The 13,926-nt window shown below is 42.1% G+C and overlaps 1 protein-coding gene across 1 annotated transcript; it reads right to left on the bottom strand.

Annotated features, from left to right (window-relative positions):
- Positions 1-11,678: 11,678 nt before the first annotated feature.
- Positions 11,679-12,833, bottom strand: htr1b (5-hydroxytryptamine (serotonin) receptor 1B; the record flags this gene model as incomplete). The annotated part of the gene is made up of 1 exon (XM_080783444.1): positions 11,679-12,833. One exon carries the CDS (start codon positions 12,831-12,833, stop codon positions 11,679-11,681), a length of 1,155 nt encoding a protein of 384 aa, XP_080639570.1.
- Positions 12,834-13,926: the final 1,093 nt, after the last annotated feature.

The following is a 13,926-nucleotide window of genomic DNA, read 5'->3' as shown; positions in this document are numbered from 1 at the left end:
GATGGACTAGTTTATGCCGTTGTCCAGCCCAGGATTTTCATTTGTGTAGGCAGTGTAGAAAACGATAATAAAATCCAGAATCTGTTTATCTAGAGTCCATTATTAAGCTGTCCAAAAGTCTCCTCCTCAATGTGTCGTGCATCCAAAAAGAGGTTGTCAGTTGACTCAGTTCCAATCCAATCCAGCTCAGGACTTCATTGACAGATTGAGTTACTTTGATCCCCAGTGTTTGATCCCAGTACACAGCATCGACGCCTGCATATGGATGGATCAATAGAGGGATGGAAAGGCCGAGCGAGCGAGTGCGTTGGGAGATGTGGATGGAATTCTGAGTAGCCACACTCCGTTCACTGCCAGTGTGACAACAGTGACGAGGTTAAAAAAGCAGGTTCTGTTTTTGAGTATAATCCCTTTACCTTCGTCTTGCTCTGTATAATCCCTGCAGGGCCACGTGGCAGCTATAGCCTCATCCTGTTAGCTGCCTTCTGGACCCTCATCTGTCAGCCTGAACCAACGTGTGAGAACTCCCCTGTCACCTGTAACTGGCTTACTGATAGCCTCAGTCTCTGTCTTTCCTGACTGCCTCTCAGTAGTTCTCTATTGAACTGTCTCTGCCTTTGTTCTCTCTCTCTCTCTCTCTCACTCTCTCTCTCTCTAATTTCACAGGGTCCCTCCAACCATCCTAGTCCTTAATTCCTCTCCCGGGACACTGACCCGTCGAGGGAGAGGGGACTAATCTGTGCCCCCCAGTATTCACTGTTCCTGCTGCCAAGTGAGGTTGCTGTCTTAACCAGCAACCAGCAAAACAATGGCCTTTATTCATGTTTTCTGCATGGTCGTTTTCTGGTGATGAGCTTTTGAGCCCTCCCTGTGGAAAGGGACAAAGTGGCAGGCTTCTACCTATTACCTCAGCATTAGATATCCCCTGTGTTGGGGGATATAGAGAGGTGCGTGTAGTGATTGTCCTCAGATGACTGATGATAACTGGATCGGTTAAGGGGTCTTGCAGGTGCCACTGGTGGATATATGCCATGAGAAACCAGTTGGATACATGGGTTGCTATGGCAACAGGCAGTGATTGTGAAGCCCCGCCCACAATCAAATTAAATAAAACTCTCAAAAGGTAGGGGTGTGAAGTCCTAGTGTCCTAGCACTGTCCAAACTAAACTCAATGTGTCCAAAACTAAACTCAGGTGTCCAAACAATAACGCAAATCCAAACCAGTCTGTAGAGTGTGGCCAGTCTCCTCTGGCCACTCTTAAACTCCTTGTCTGGTCAAATATCCAATATCCAAACTCCAGGGAAGGGAAGAAGTTCTCTAAATCCAGAGGTATAATCCAAAAGGGAAAGAATGGCAAGACATGGGAAATATTCCTCTTGCCCACGGCAGTAGCCTGTCTGTCTCTCTGCACCTCCACTCTGGACTGCCAGAGTCAACCTCTCCAGGTGGCCCAAACAATGTGATTGCCCCTCACTCCATCAGCCAGGTGAGCTGTGGGCGGGGCTTCACAATCACTGCCTGTTGCCATAGCAACCCATGTATCCAACTGGTTTCTCATGGCATATATCCAGCAGATAACTAGAAACATTTCATAGCGCAACGGATTGGTAGAAAATAATAAAATACATGAAAAATGGTGCATAGCAAACAAAAAATGCATGGAACCAATGTGACTTTGGGCACAGATGTTACAACATTACTCACCACGTAACACCCATGGCGAAATACAATATGATTTTGTGGTTCCTTGGCATGAAAAAGTTCAAACTAGAAGGCATGTGTAGAATCTGACTCAGGTCTTAATGGGTTAAACACAGGATGCTATGGGCCGTGTTTGCGACGAGAGGGGAGATCTGGTGTCCTGATGGTTCCCATGAGTGACATCAAAGCCCTAGCAATTAACCCAGCCTGGCGGAGATCTGCTCCACAGTGCTGCTGCTTGTGCCCATGGAAAACACGCCAGACAATAACCACATGCCAGCATCTCTCGCAACAAACAAACATGAATGTATCTCTCAGTTGACCCCAAATCACTCACAGGGCTGCAAAATCACATTACAATGTCATTAAGATAAAATAGTCGACTGCAAGGCGAGGAGGGTGCATGCCATGGGCAGGCAGACAATTGCCTTGACTTAAACCTGCATGTTGCTCATCCAAAGTAACAGATTTTCTGCAAAAAAAAATGCAACATCATGCATGTAAACAACAGGGGAAATAAATGGAGCATCCTCAAATGAACATGGATGCATGAGCCCTTCTGTCAAGCTAATCTTACAACAGGCAGATTGCGATCATGGTAGCAATGCCTGGTTGAGGGCTGACTCGCCGACACTATTACTGTTGCTATAATTGCATTGTTGCATTGTGGCATTGTTTATAGAAAAATTATTAATTTTTATTTGAACATTGTTGAGTAGAAATAAGATGTATGAACTCATGTGTTTGAATACTTGAAAAAGGTACAATATAAATTAAACGTTAAATAACAAAAGGGTAGACGTAATTAGCTCATGCTTCAGCCTATACCTTTTTTTCCAGACTATGAAATGTTTTGTGTGAACTAAAACTCACACAAATAACAGATCTACGAGCTTGCAATGCGATGCATTGTAAGCTTGTAGATCAGCTCTTTTCGGTGCATGACACCTACTGTACGTGCAGCGAAGTATAAATCCGGATTGAGAGCACTTGAAGAGACAATCTATAACCCCCATGGGTGACGGACAATATCAGACACTGATTACATCAAATTCAGGCAGTGTCAGACGTAATTGCATACATCAGGGCCATCAATCGCAAAGACGATGATTGAGCCGTCTGCATATCATACATGTATGATAAAATATCAGTGTCCTGAAGAGGCATTGTGCGTGTAATTGCATGAATCAGGGCCATCACTCGTGAACAAGTCACCTCTGCATACGTATGTATGATTAAATATTGCCTTGATTTTCAAGGAATAAGGTCACCTTCAAAAGGCCTATACAGCCTGTGACATGCTAACTGCAATAGGTACAAGTGCCTTTGGTCAGAAGAAGAGAGAGGCTTAAACAAGCATGTATAACATTGTGATGAATTTGAACGTCATTAGAGAATAGAGAGGCCATGAAATGTCCTCTTGTATATATTCAACGTGCCACGTCGTTGACAGGAGGAGTCCCAGAGATTAATCGGTGTGTGTAACTTTGTAGAGGAACCAGAGCAGTCGCCTAAAAGGCCACCCTGCTGTACTGGATGAACAGGAGCTAAAAGACTGTATAGTATTCGCTCACCAGGAGACAAAAGATGGGACTGTGTGCCTCCTGGCATATAAAATGGAGCCCATGCATCTATCATGTTCCCCATGTGGGCAGGGTATAATTTACCTGACAGGGACAGGAAGGGAAGGGAAGGGGGCAGAGTTGTAGAAAGAATGGGGAGATAGGGAAAGAAAGAAAAACACCTTTGTGTGGACCCCAGGAAGATTAGCTGCTGCTATGCACCAGCTAATGGAGATCCTAATAAAACTCTAAACTCTTTCTATAAAGGAATGGAGATAGATAGTGAGCTGAGTCATCCCCACCTGCGTCTAGAAGATCACAGGGTGGCAGTAGATGAGGAGGTAGAGCTGCCGCTTGGGAAGCGGTTTGATACACTCCCCAGTCCCCCTGTGTGTCCGTGTCAAAGTGTCCTTGAGCAAGATCATTCACCCCTAACTGCTCCCGAGGAGCAGGCTGGTGTCTTGCATGGTTTCCTCTGTGTGAATGTGCTTTGGATGCCATTTACCTGTAAATGCAAAAATGTACCGTTTAGAGAGAGCGACAGAGAGAGAGACAGAGAGAGAGGGAGGGGGGGGGGGGGGGGGGGGGTGAGGGAACACGGGATAGTGACAGACGAGATGAGGGTCAGGGCAGGTGACAGCCCATCAGGTGTTATTGCCCAGGGGGGATTCGGGGTAGCCTACTTGTAGCTAGTGGCACTTGACAGCTCCACACCTGTTCAGAGGCCATGGGGATGCTAAGGTTTCACAGTGAACCATGGAAACAACCACTAACCTAGTGAGATATCATATACTACTGTATATACTGTATACTACTGTACCTGCTTGGGTACAGTTGTGCATAAAGGCACATACTGTATACATACTTTTCTTCACTGCAGTCTTAGACTTGGGCATTAAATAAAAACTCTGGACATTACAATGCAGGAAAGGTAGATTTTACCACACTAAAATTATTGTCCTTGAGCATGGACTTAAATACTGAGACGGTGTCTGTTTAGCTGACATGGGTGTACTGTACACACTGTACAGTAGACGGGGGGATTTATTTTAGAGGAGACCCAAAAGCATCATCAATACGGAGTGACAAAGACCTCTGCCTTCACACTAAATCCAAACGTTTAGGTTCTAAACACTTATTTGTAACACTTTTTAAACGTGTCACAGTGTTTAGATTATAATACAGAAGAACTTAAAGTCATTTAGTGTTTAGAATTCGTGTTCTCGTGAGGTGTTCTACTGTATTTTATGCCCATGAACAAACATTTGGATTTAATGAAGGACTTAAACCCAATACCGGAGTACACCAGGGGCCTACCAGGCCGCCTCCTTTTTATGGTTTCATGTGGTTACATTTTGGCCACACAGGTTACACGTCAATATGTTCAGTGACATTTTATGTCATTATTGCTTGTAAATGGGAGAATGGTAGAATTACTCACATATTAGCAAAAGGTTTTAGACCTTCATCAGGACAGACAATTGTCTGTCCCGATGAAGGTCTAATCGACCGAAAGTGTGCGGGACCCTTCTTTGTTTTTCAAAGATAACCTTTTTAAGAATGACTCACATGCCAGTCAAGTTTCCGAGTGAATGCTGATTCCCACGGTTGATATATAAATAAATTAAAAAACGGATTGATAGACAATATTTGGCTTATCTCTCAGGTGGGGGTAAATCCCTAATTTATATTCTGTTAAGACGAAATGCTATACAACTGGGAATGAACTGTCCTCTTGGTTTGCCTTTTCCTTTCTCCTATTGGTGATGATATCTGAAGCTTTTGATGAATGTTTGAAATTCAAACAAAAGTGATGAAATAATTGTGTCAGAAAAACACTGCACCTAATTCGTTTGTTCTCACTGTGGTGAGTGTGTGTATCGTACTTTTATCTAAAGGCCTGCTGCGTGTGTGTGTGTGTGAGTGTGCACGTGCGTGCGTGCGTGCCCAAATTGAAAGACAGAGCCTTTCTGTTCCTAGATAATAATGGTCCACTGGTAAGTTTAAGGGCCTCTTACTTTTTCCTTGTGCTCACAGTCTTTTTCCTTGTGTTCACAGTCGCACTCCGAGAGGTAAGGCGAGATGTCTGAATCCAATTCCCAAACAGTGGTTTCCTAGATTTTGTTTCTAAGTGGTGCAACCACTTCCTTAAGTGACTATGCATGGTTGTTTTTCACAACCTGTGCGCAACCTAACACACTGTGTGTGATTTTAATTATTATTTCAAAATTAAAACACCGTTGGAGCTTGAGGGACTTGACATATTGAGCAGATGGGAAAGGAAGCAGAAAAAGGTGAAGACAGGGACAACAGATTAAAGAGAAATGAAGCTGAATAATTCACAAGGCAAGCATGCAGAATAAACAATATAAACCACAAGTTTGAGAGTTCTTTCTTTGTGTAACTAATAAAATACAATTGAATAAGTTTTTGCCTGGATTCCAGCCTGATTCGTTCCGTTCCCGTGATTTGTTTTGTCAAGCGAAGTGACAAAACAAATCACGGAATGCAGCGAATCAGGCTGGAACCCAGTCTATAGGATATTTTATTAGTTAAAAAAAACCTTTTGTTGACAGGGTTTGGTAACTGTTGTTCATTTAGCAGGGGGCATTTGAAGTTGAAGCTGCAATACAGGTTGAGACATCCACATGATGATATTAGAGTTTGAGTTTACACTTACACTGAACTTCAGAGTTGAACTTCCCATGATCTTGTTTCTAAAGTAATGTAAAGGTTTTACTCAGATATAGAGATTGTCATAGAGATGTGGTTCGGAACTTGCTTTTGTGACACTTTATTGGCCATACCAGCAAATAGACCATTCATTCATTCATTTATCTTGTTTGTTTAAGCCTTATTTTTGGTTCATGTATACATCCATAATACACACCTCACCACACCACACTTCTTCCATAGGGGCTATATTGCATTTCAAGTGTGAATGCATAGTGCATATTCTCTGAGTTCACATACAGTAGCAATGGTTCCACATGTGTAAGTAATAAGCACAGCCACTACAGTATAGCAATCATCAGTATGGTGAGATTGCTTCACTCCATTAACTAGGGTTTATAGCCAAAGGCAAATGTTGTGTAACCTCTTAAATTGGATCATTGAGAGAATTCCATATTTTGCAATTCAGAATGGCAAATAAATGATTAGGCAAAAGTGAGAACTATAGGAAACGCTAATCAGGGAAGGCGACAGGGGGGTGAGCTGATACGCCGTAATGTAGAAACTGCAACGCTGACACTAACACAATCCTAACTCGCCCGGAGGGGAGGAAAACTCCAATTGTATTTATGAGGAGACAGTGGTGAGGCATGGAGGAAAGACCGGCTATATGCACACAGAATAACTCTTCCTACTGTACATCCGGGCCTACTTCCTTCACAGTGATACTAAATTAAGGCTCCGTTCAATTTATTGTATAGTGGTTCTCAAACATTTTTAATTTCAAGGACCCCCATAACTCAGAGAGTCAAGTGTACACGTATGTACACTCTCAGAGTTACACACCCGTGTGGTATGGGGCCATTTGGAACCCACTCAAGGACACTTTGAGACCCACTGGTGTGGCAGAATGAAATGTTTCCACTGAGCCAACATGCACAACAGCAGCACCCTGATTCTGTATGACCAGAATGGAACAGAGCCTAAACAGGATAATAGCGTTTGTGGAAAGCAGACAGATAGGTGTTGATCACATGACTATGGAGATAGTGTATAGTATACCGATGTGCGGGATGTGTGCATCAAATATGTAAAAGTATTGTCCAGAAATGTGTTTTGCCAAAATCGGCCTCATGTTGGCACTATAACTGGCAGATCTTCCTCGGCCTAGTGGGAACTGGGAGTGTGTGTGCTGCAGTGTGCATAATTTCACAGAAATCGCACACTGTGATTTGAGCCATTTTGTTGGAAATGGACAAATCCTGCAAAACATACTCTCCCCATGCCTTCGGCTGGTGGAGACAATTGATATGATATAATATAGTACTTTCACACTGAAATTTGTCTTGCGACCCAGCAGCCAAGTATGCAGAACACATATGCACACATTTGACATAACACAAAGAACAAGACAATTTACATACATAAAGACAAGAGCAATATCCATATGGTTGATCGGTTCACTCAGTAACACCTGTGAAGGGCCACTTGCCTGGAAGCAAGGAAGCTTTGAGAAGGAAAGGAAATGGTCACATGACTGGGTGACCATGACACTTTCATGGATGCTTTCATGGGAGCCAAACTACACCCGGAATCCAGTGCATTCTGCAAGAATGCACTGGATTCCGGGTTCCAAACATTCAACAGTATAGTGTGAAGAGCTGAGCTACAGAGCTTAATTGTGTATTTAGCATAAGGGTTTCCTGCAAATCGATAATAATTGATATTGCATTGGTCAATTTAGATGTATTGTAGCATGCTGGGGTATGTGCATTTGACAAGAGATAAACGTCTCTGCATGCCTCCTTCAGAACGATGAAACATTGTGTGTTATATTGTTCTTCTGTTATTGTCATTATTTATTTAATCGTTTACGCAAAGTGTATTAATTTTGGGCCAAACTGTGAGCGAAAGGAGTTATTAAGGGAGCACCTTAAACACTGTGATTGTTAACAGTCACAAAATCCAAGAGTAAGAGAGAACTTGCTAAAGTGCTTGTATTTGATCATCATTAGTGTGAATTAGTGTGCGTTTATATACTGACATGTTTATTCTCTCTCAAGGTCAAATGTTAAAACAAACTTAATGTAATTTATTGACAACAATCTGGAGCTACATGCCCCCATTGTCAGGTAATGAATTTACAGAACCTTCATAGAACGTAGAGGGTAAAACAATAACGCCATCAATCAAAAGGCCGTTAATGAACATTAACGACAGTGATCAGCGACAGTGATCATTTTAAAATGCGTGCTATTCTACAGTTAAAAGCAACCATGCAACATTTCCTAAAGCGGTGAAATGATCTGCCACAAAAGTCTTTATAAAAAATGTATCTGGTGCATTAGGGCTAAGTCATGTACTCATGCAGTCATGTTCATGAATCATGTCTTGGTAGACAAAACAGGAAAGGGCGCACACCAGTGTTGGTGAGGTGCTGGCCTAAGGCAGTAAATAAGTTAAAAAAGAGAAAAAGGCTGCACACTTGTAGCCACGATGCTGTATTTTTTACTAGTAACCAACGTTTCGGCCTTTCGGTAAATCATGTCTTCTGTGTGACTACTGACTATAGCAATGTTCGCATTCATGTTATACTACTGTATATGGTAATGTGGTGAGACATATAATACATCAATTCTTAATGTATTTCTGGGGTCATGCAAAGTAGCACATGCTGTGATGTGGTTATAGTTCAGATTTTTAGTTTGGTTTTTGTTCCGTGCACTTGACTCTCGCACACAAGATATCGTTATCTCGAGAACTACTAATTGGATTCCCATGGAATTTTTGCTGCGTGTGCACCTTCATACTCACCAGAGAGAACGGTCCCCACTTCATTATGTCGACTGTGAATGATGGTATTGTGTTAAAGAGTACTGTCCAACTGACGAAATGCTAGCAGAGGTGCAGCGACCCCTCCAGAAAATTGTCACTGGGGGTGCTATGGCCTGGGGGGCTGGCTATTTAGAGGGGGGGGGGGGGGCTAATGAATCTTGGTTTACATAGAAGTCAGTCAATTGGGCTTGTTTTGAGCAAGGGGGGCTTGGCCCCTCCCCCCTGGAGCCGTCCCTGAGGAGGTGTAATGACAAAGCCTGCAACCAAGTTTTAGTTGACTGTTTGCTGCATTTATGTTTGGAACATAATGATGTACAGATGTAGAACTATTGTAAGGTAAAAAAACATATTGCTGAGTTAACAATGTGAGACCAAGTGGGGGTGTTGACCACTGATTATAATACTGCCAGGATGGATTTTACTTTCTACCAATAGATCTCGTTTATGGAGCAAAGATTATGTAGTGCCCCTGGTATGGGAACGAAATTGAACAAAAAGGGAACTCACAACATTAACTATGTTAACAGTGTTAACATGTTAACAGTGTTAACATGTTAACAGTGTTAACATACTGTAGGCCATGCTTGAACAGTGGTGTTCTCAAATTGTAATGTATTTTTGGTTTATTTTTATTATCAGAGGCAAATGTAATGTTCATGTTTTGCTTATAGATATTGATTTGATATGCGTGTATTAGGATGGATTGGGCTGCGGGTTCAATACGAGTCTCCAGCTTGTGTGAGCTGTGCGAAGCAATTTGCAAGTCACTTCTCTCTGTTTTTAATGTTCTTAATTCACCTGCAGTCCGGCACTGTATGAGTTTCCTAATTTGGGTTCTCATGCAATTGTTGCAGTTTAGCTCTGCTAACGATGGCTTTTCCTCCAGTGGCACCATTAGATGGAATTGCCATGAAACCTGCTGAGTGCCATGAAACCTGCTCCCTGACAGATTAACCCGAACCTTTTAAATGTCCTTATTGTAGTGGTACCCTTATAGATTCTTTAGTCTGCTAGTTTAGAATTGTTCAAGCTCTTATTTAAACACAGTCACACTCCTCTTACACTATCACATAGCAGATCTTTTCTGAGAGATTTCAATCTAAAACTCATAGTCAGAATATGTTATGGCCAATGATGGAAATAAGATAAGCAGTAATATAATTCCATTCTCACATAAGCATGTGTGTAATGAGTATACTACTATATTCATATTTGTTTATTTGTACTGCATCATTACTGTGATAGCATATAGCCACCCAGTTAATATTTTGAAAGGTATTTTATGTATTATTGCAATAAACTGTACATGCCTGTGCGTTCTTTGTATACATACAGTAAGACATATAGTCATATAGTAACAGAAAAGAAAGCCAAGAAAATATTTCTGAAGATTTATCTTTTCAGGCGCAATCATCTGTCATGCATGAAAATCCATATGCGCTATACTGTGTGTGTGTGTGTGTGTGTGTGTGTGTGTGTGTGTGTGTGTGTGTGTGTGTGTGTGTGCGTGCGTGCGTGCGCACGTGCGTGCATGGGCAGTAGTTACTGGTGCATGATGCGGATTCCACGCACCAGGTGCAGTGGTGCGTCCACTGAGCCATGCAACAGTAATGTGTAGAATATAGTGACAACTCCAGATCGGGTGACACGATGCAACCATGCAGGCAGGCGTGGAGGAGCTTCGCATCTCAGCGAGAACCTCTGCTGCTCTGCACACTTTCCACAACACAGTCCCAGAGTACACACTATACAGTGCAATCTCATGTCAGCTATAGGATTGTGTATATACAACTGGATTGCATTATAGGAACAATACGAAGGAGTCGTTAAGTTATAAAGTAATGTTTTATTGTGTTTACGGTCAGAAACCCCACACATCAAGAGCCAAATCACTAAATATACGGGGTCTGAATTGACCTGTATTGGGACCAAATGAACCTGTAAGGGTCCATCTCATCCCATGTGTACATGCACTCTCGGATTTAAATGAACACTCAGGACTTTACAGTGTAGAGTTGTGCATTTCACATTATATACCGATTCCTCCTGATGATTTAAAAAAGAAAGTATATGGGACGTTTAAAAACATTTCCCCTATACCTCAATTGTTTATTGAATTCAAATGATTAGACACATATAAACCACCATGTAACATGTTTACCATGTTGACCCCACTATAATCTGCAACCCATAATGAGCATGATTGTGGCATCTCTCTGAATGTGAACAGGTGAATTCCAAACAGCTACAGCAATTCTTATAACACTGACAAAGCAAGCGTTTCGTTTTGATCTTTGCAGTCCAAGTTTAATATTTTGCAATTCAAAAGCAGTTAGAGAGTCTATATCAGACGCCTCTGAAATACAAATATGCATGGAGACATGAGACACTAAATACAGGAGCAAATAGACACACATGTATGGCTACACAGTAGTAAACCACTGTGATGTTTGTTCAGCTAAATTGAACTTCAGCAGCACCATAAGCTTTCAACTGTTAGGCAAATAACACCCACAGTAAAGACTGTTTCTTTGTTTGACACTGATATTATGAACCTCTGCTCATTGCAGCAGGCAGGCAGATGTATTATTACTTCAGCTGTGTGCATATCATTTCACATGGAATATACTCACATAATGTGAGCCATCAAAGTCTATCTCAAGTAATTTATCCATAATGATAAGTATATCACATTTTCCAGAAAATTCGATTTGAAATAAATAGATAAAAACAATTACACATGTGTTCAAATATTTTATGTGAATTTGTCAACATGACTAACAGTCATAATTATATAGCCCATAGTTGCCTTTTGTACGAACCCGGGTACCAGTTTCCACGAGGATGCATTCCTCATGCGCGTAAAAGCATCGTGCGTAAAGTATGCGTAATGATGCTTGTGTTTTTCAGGATCTGCAACACCTGAAGCGTACAAGTTTATTGAAAGCCTTCTTGAAATCGTCATTGGACATGGTATATATAATTGGATTTATTAACGAGTTCAAATACCCTAGCCAGGTGAAAAAGTCAAACAACTCTGGATAGAAACACGTTTCACACGTGGCCACCACTATCGTGTAGATGAAGAATGGTAACCAGCAAATGATGTATGCGCCTAAAATGATCCCCAGTGTTTTCGTCGCTTTCCTCTCCCTGGCCGCCGATATCCGCTTTTTCTCCAAGAGCGCATCTGACACTGTTACTTTCACTTGGTTCTCACTCGCCAGCGATCCGCTGTCGCTGGACGGAGTGTCTTGGTGTCTTACACACGGCGAGGAGGACGTTGTGGAAGCCACCGAGCCGGGGGAGTTCGTGACCAAGTGTGCCGAAGTGAGCCTCTTACCCACCTTCTTGGGCGACTGTTTGAGGATTATTTTACGCGCCTCGACGTATATCCTTCCATACAGAGCAATGAGAAGGAACGTGGGGATGTAGAACGCTCCAAAGGTTGAATAGATGGTGTAGAATATATGATCCGTGTTGACGTCGCAGCTTGTCAGCTCGTCCGCTTTGACCTGCCTCCAGAAGAGCGGGGGCAGAGAGATGGAGATGGCGATGACCCAGGCTGTGGCGATCATTCCCGCCGCGCGCCGCGGCGTCCTCTTGTTGGAGTACTCCACCGCGTCAGTGATTGCCCAGTATCTATCCAAGGCGATTACGCACAGGTGGAGAATAGACGCGGTGCAGCATGTTATGTCTGACGAGAGCCATATGTCACAAATGACCTGTCCCAAAGTCCAAATGTGAATCACGGTGTACAGCACGCATATTGGCATCACCAAAATAGACACCAGAAGGTCAGTAATGGCAAGAGAAGCTATGAGAAAGTTCGCCGGAGTTTGTAATTTCTTCGACTGAGAAATGACTGCAACAACAAATGCATTGGACAACGTGGTGGCGATTGTGATAATGGAGAGAATCGCTGCCAAAGTGATTTGATAGACAAGCGACTCTGCACTTTCGTCTGTCATCGACGGATCCGTGAAAAAAGAGTTGTTGGTGGCGTTCGCCGTTTGTCCGATGGACCGGGGAGTTGTTTCGACCTGACTTGGTCGCTCCATCTTAGGCGATATGATTCATTCTATTAGATTGTTATTTCACGCGTATAACTTGTTATGGATTTTTTTTCCCCTGAGGGGTGCAATGGTTTATCTCCATTGAAAACGTTCCATCTGGGTAGAAAATCGTTTTGGGAACGAAAAACAAGTATACTCGTTTCTTCATTTTCTTTCTTGGCCGTTAGTCGTTTCCAAAGTTAATGAAATAAATCAGACCACGAAGCAAATATCCGTTTCTCTCAGAGGTCGCAGATCCAAATAACTCTTTTAAACTCTGTTGTATAGCCTATAGACAACGATAAGATGGCCCACGTTTGTATTGATGAGCATCAGATACGAGATAACCCATCAATTCGCAAGTTTATCCGGGCAATGTTATCCGAGATATCTTGTGTAATCCGTTTGAGTGTAAGTTTTCTGGACCTGCCTCAATTCAGGCCCTCTGTAGTTGAATGGTGAGATAACTCAGCCTTGGTTTTTATATACGGCGAGGCGAGCACTTTCTCGCCTTGACATCAAACAAGCAGCATTGATCACATAGAGTTTTTACTGGAGAGCATGAGAGCTGCGCTGGGTCATAGTGCCCAATGTTCCCTATACCTGTCACTGTCACATTATCCACTGCAAGGGATCTGATCTGAAGCTTCAATCGATGATTAAAAAAAGCAGCACTAATGAGCTCTGAGATATTTAATAAAAAATAAAATGTATCTTTTATAGGCTATTCCATGGATTTTAGACAGGGACTATATAGTGACAATTGAAACACAATGCAAGGTGCGCTGTGCATATACTGACATTGAAATAATAATAATTAATATTATTATATTAATAATAAATAATAACAACAACAACGACAACAATAACTAGGGTACATATAAGACACTAAGATAAGATAAGGAGGTGCTCAAAATAAAAGGTTGGAATTTAAACTAGGTTGTGATTAAAAGCTAGGTCGAAAAAATGGGTTTTAAGCAGAGACTGAAAAGTCTCAATGTGGACAAACAAATGTGGTCTTCAACTGGTTTTGCATTAGGTTTCTCTTTTTGCCATGAATGTATGAATGAATGTGAGTTATCCGACTTGAGAGCCACTG

Source organism: Protomyctophum bolini (assembly GCF_963924005.1).
Source record: "Protomyctophum bolini genome assembly, chromosome: 15".
NCBI lineage: Eukaryota > Metazoa > Chordata > Actinopteri > Myctophiformes > Myctophidae > Protomyctophum > Protomyctophum bolini.
This window is presented reverse-complemented; position numbering and strand designations above follow the sequence as displayed.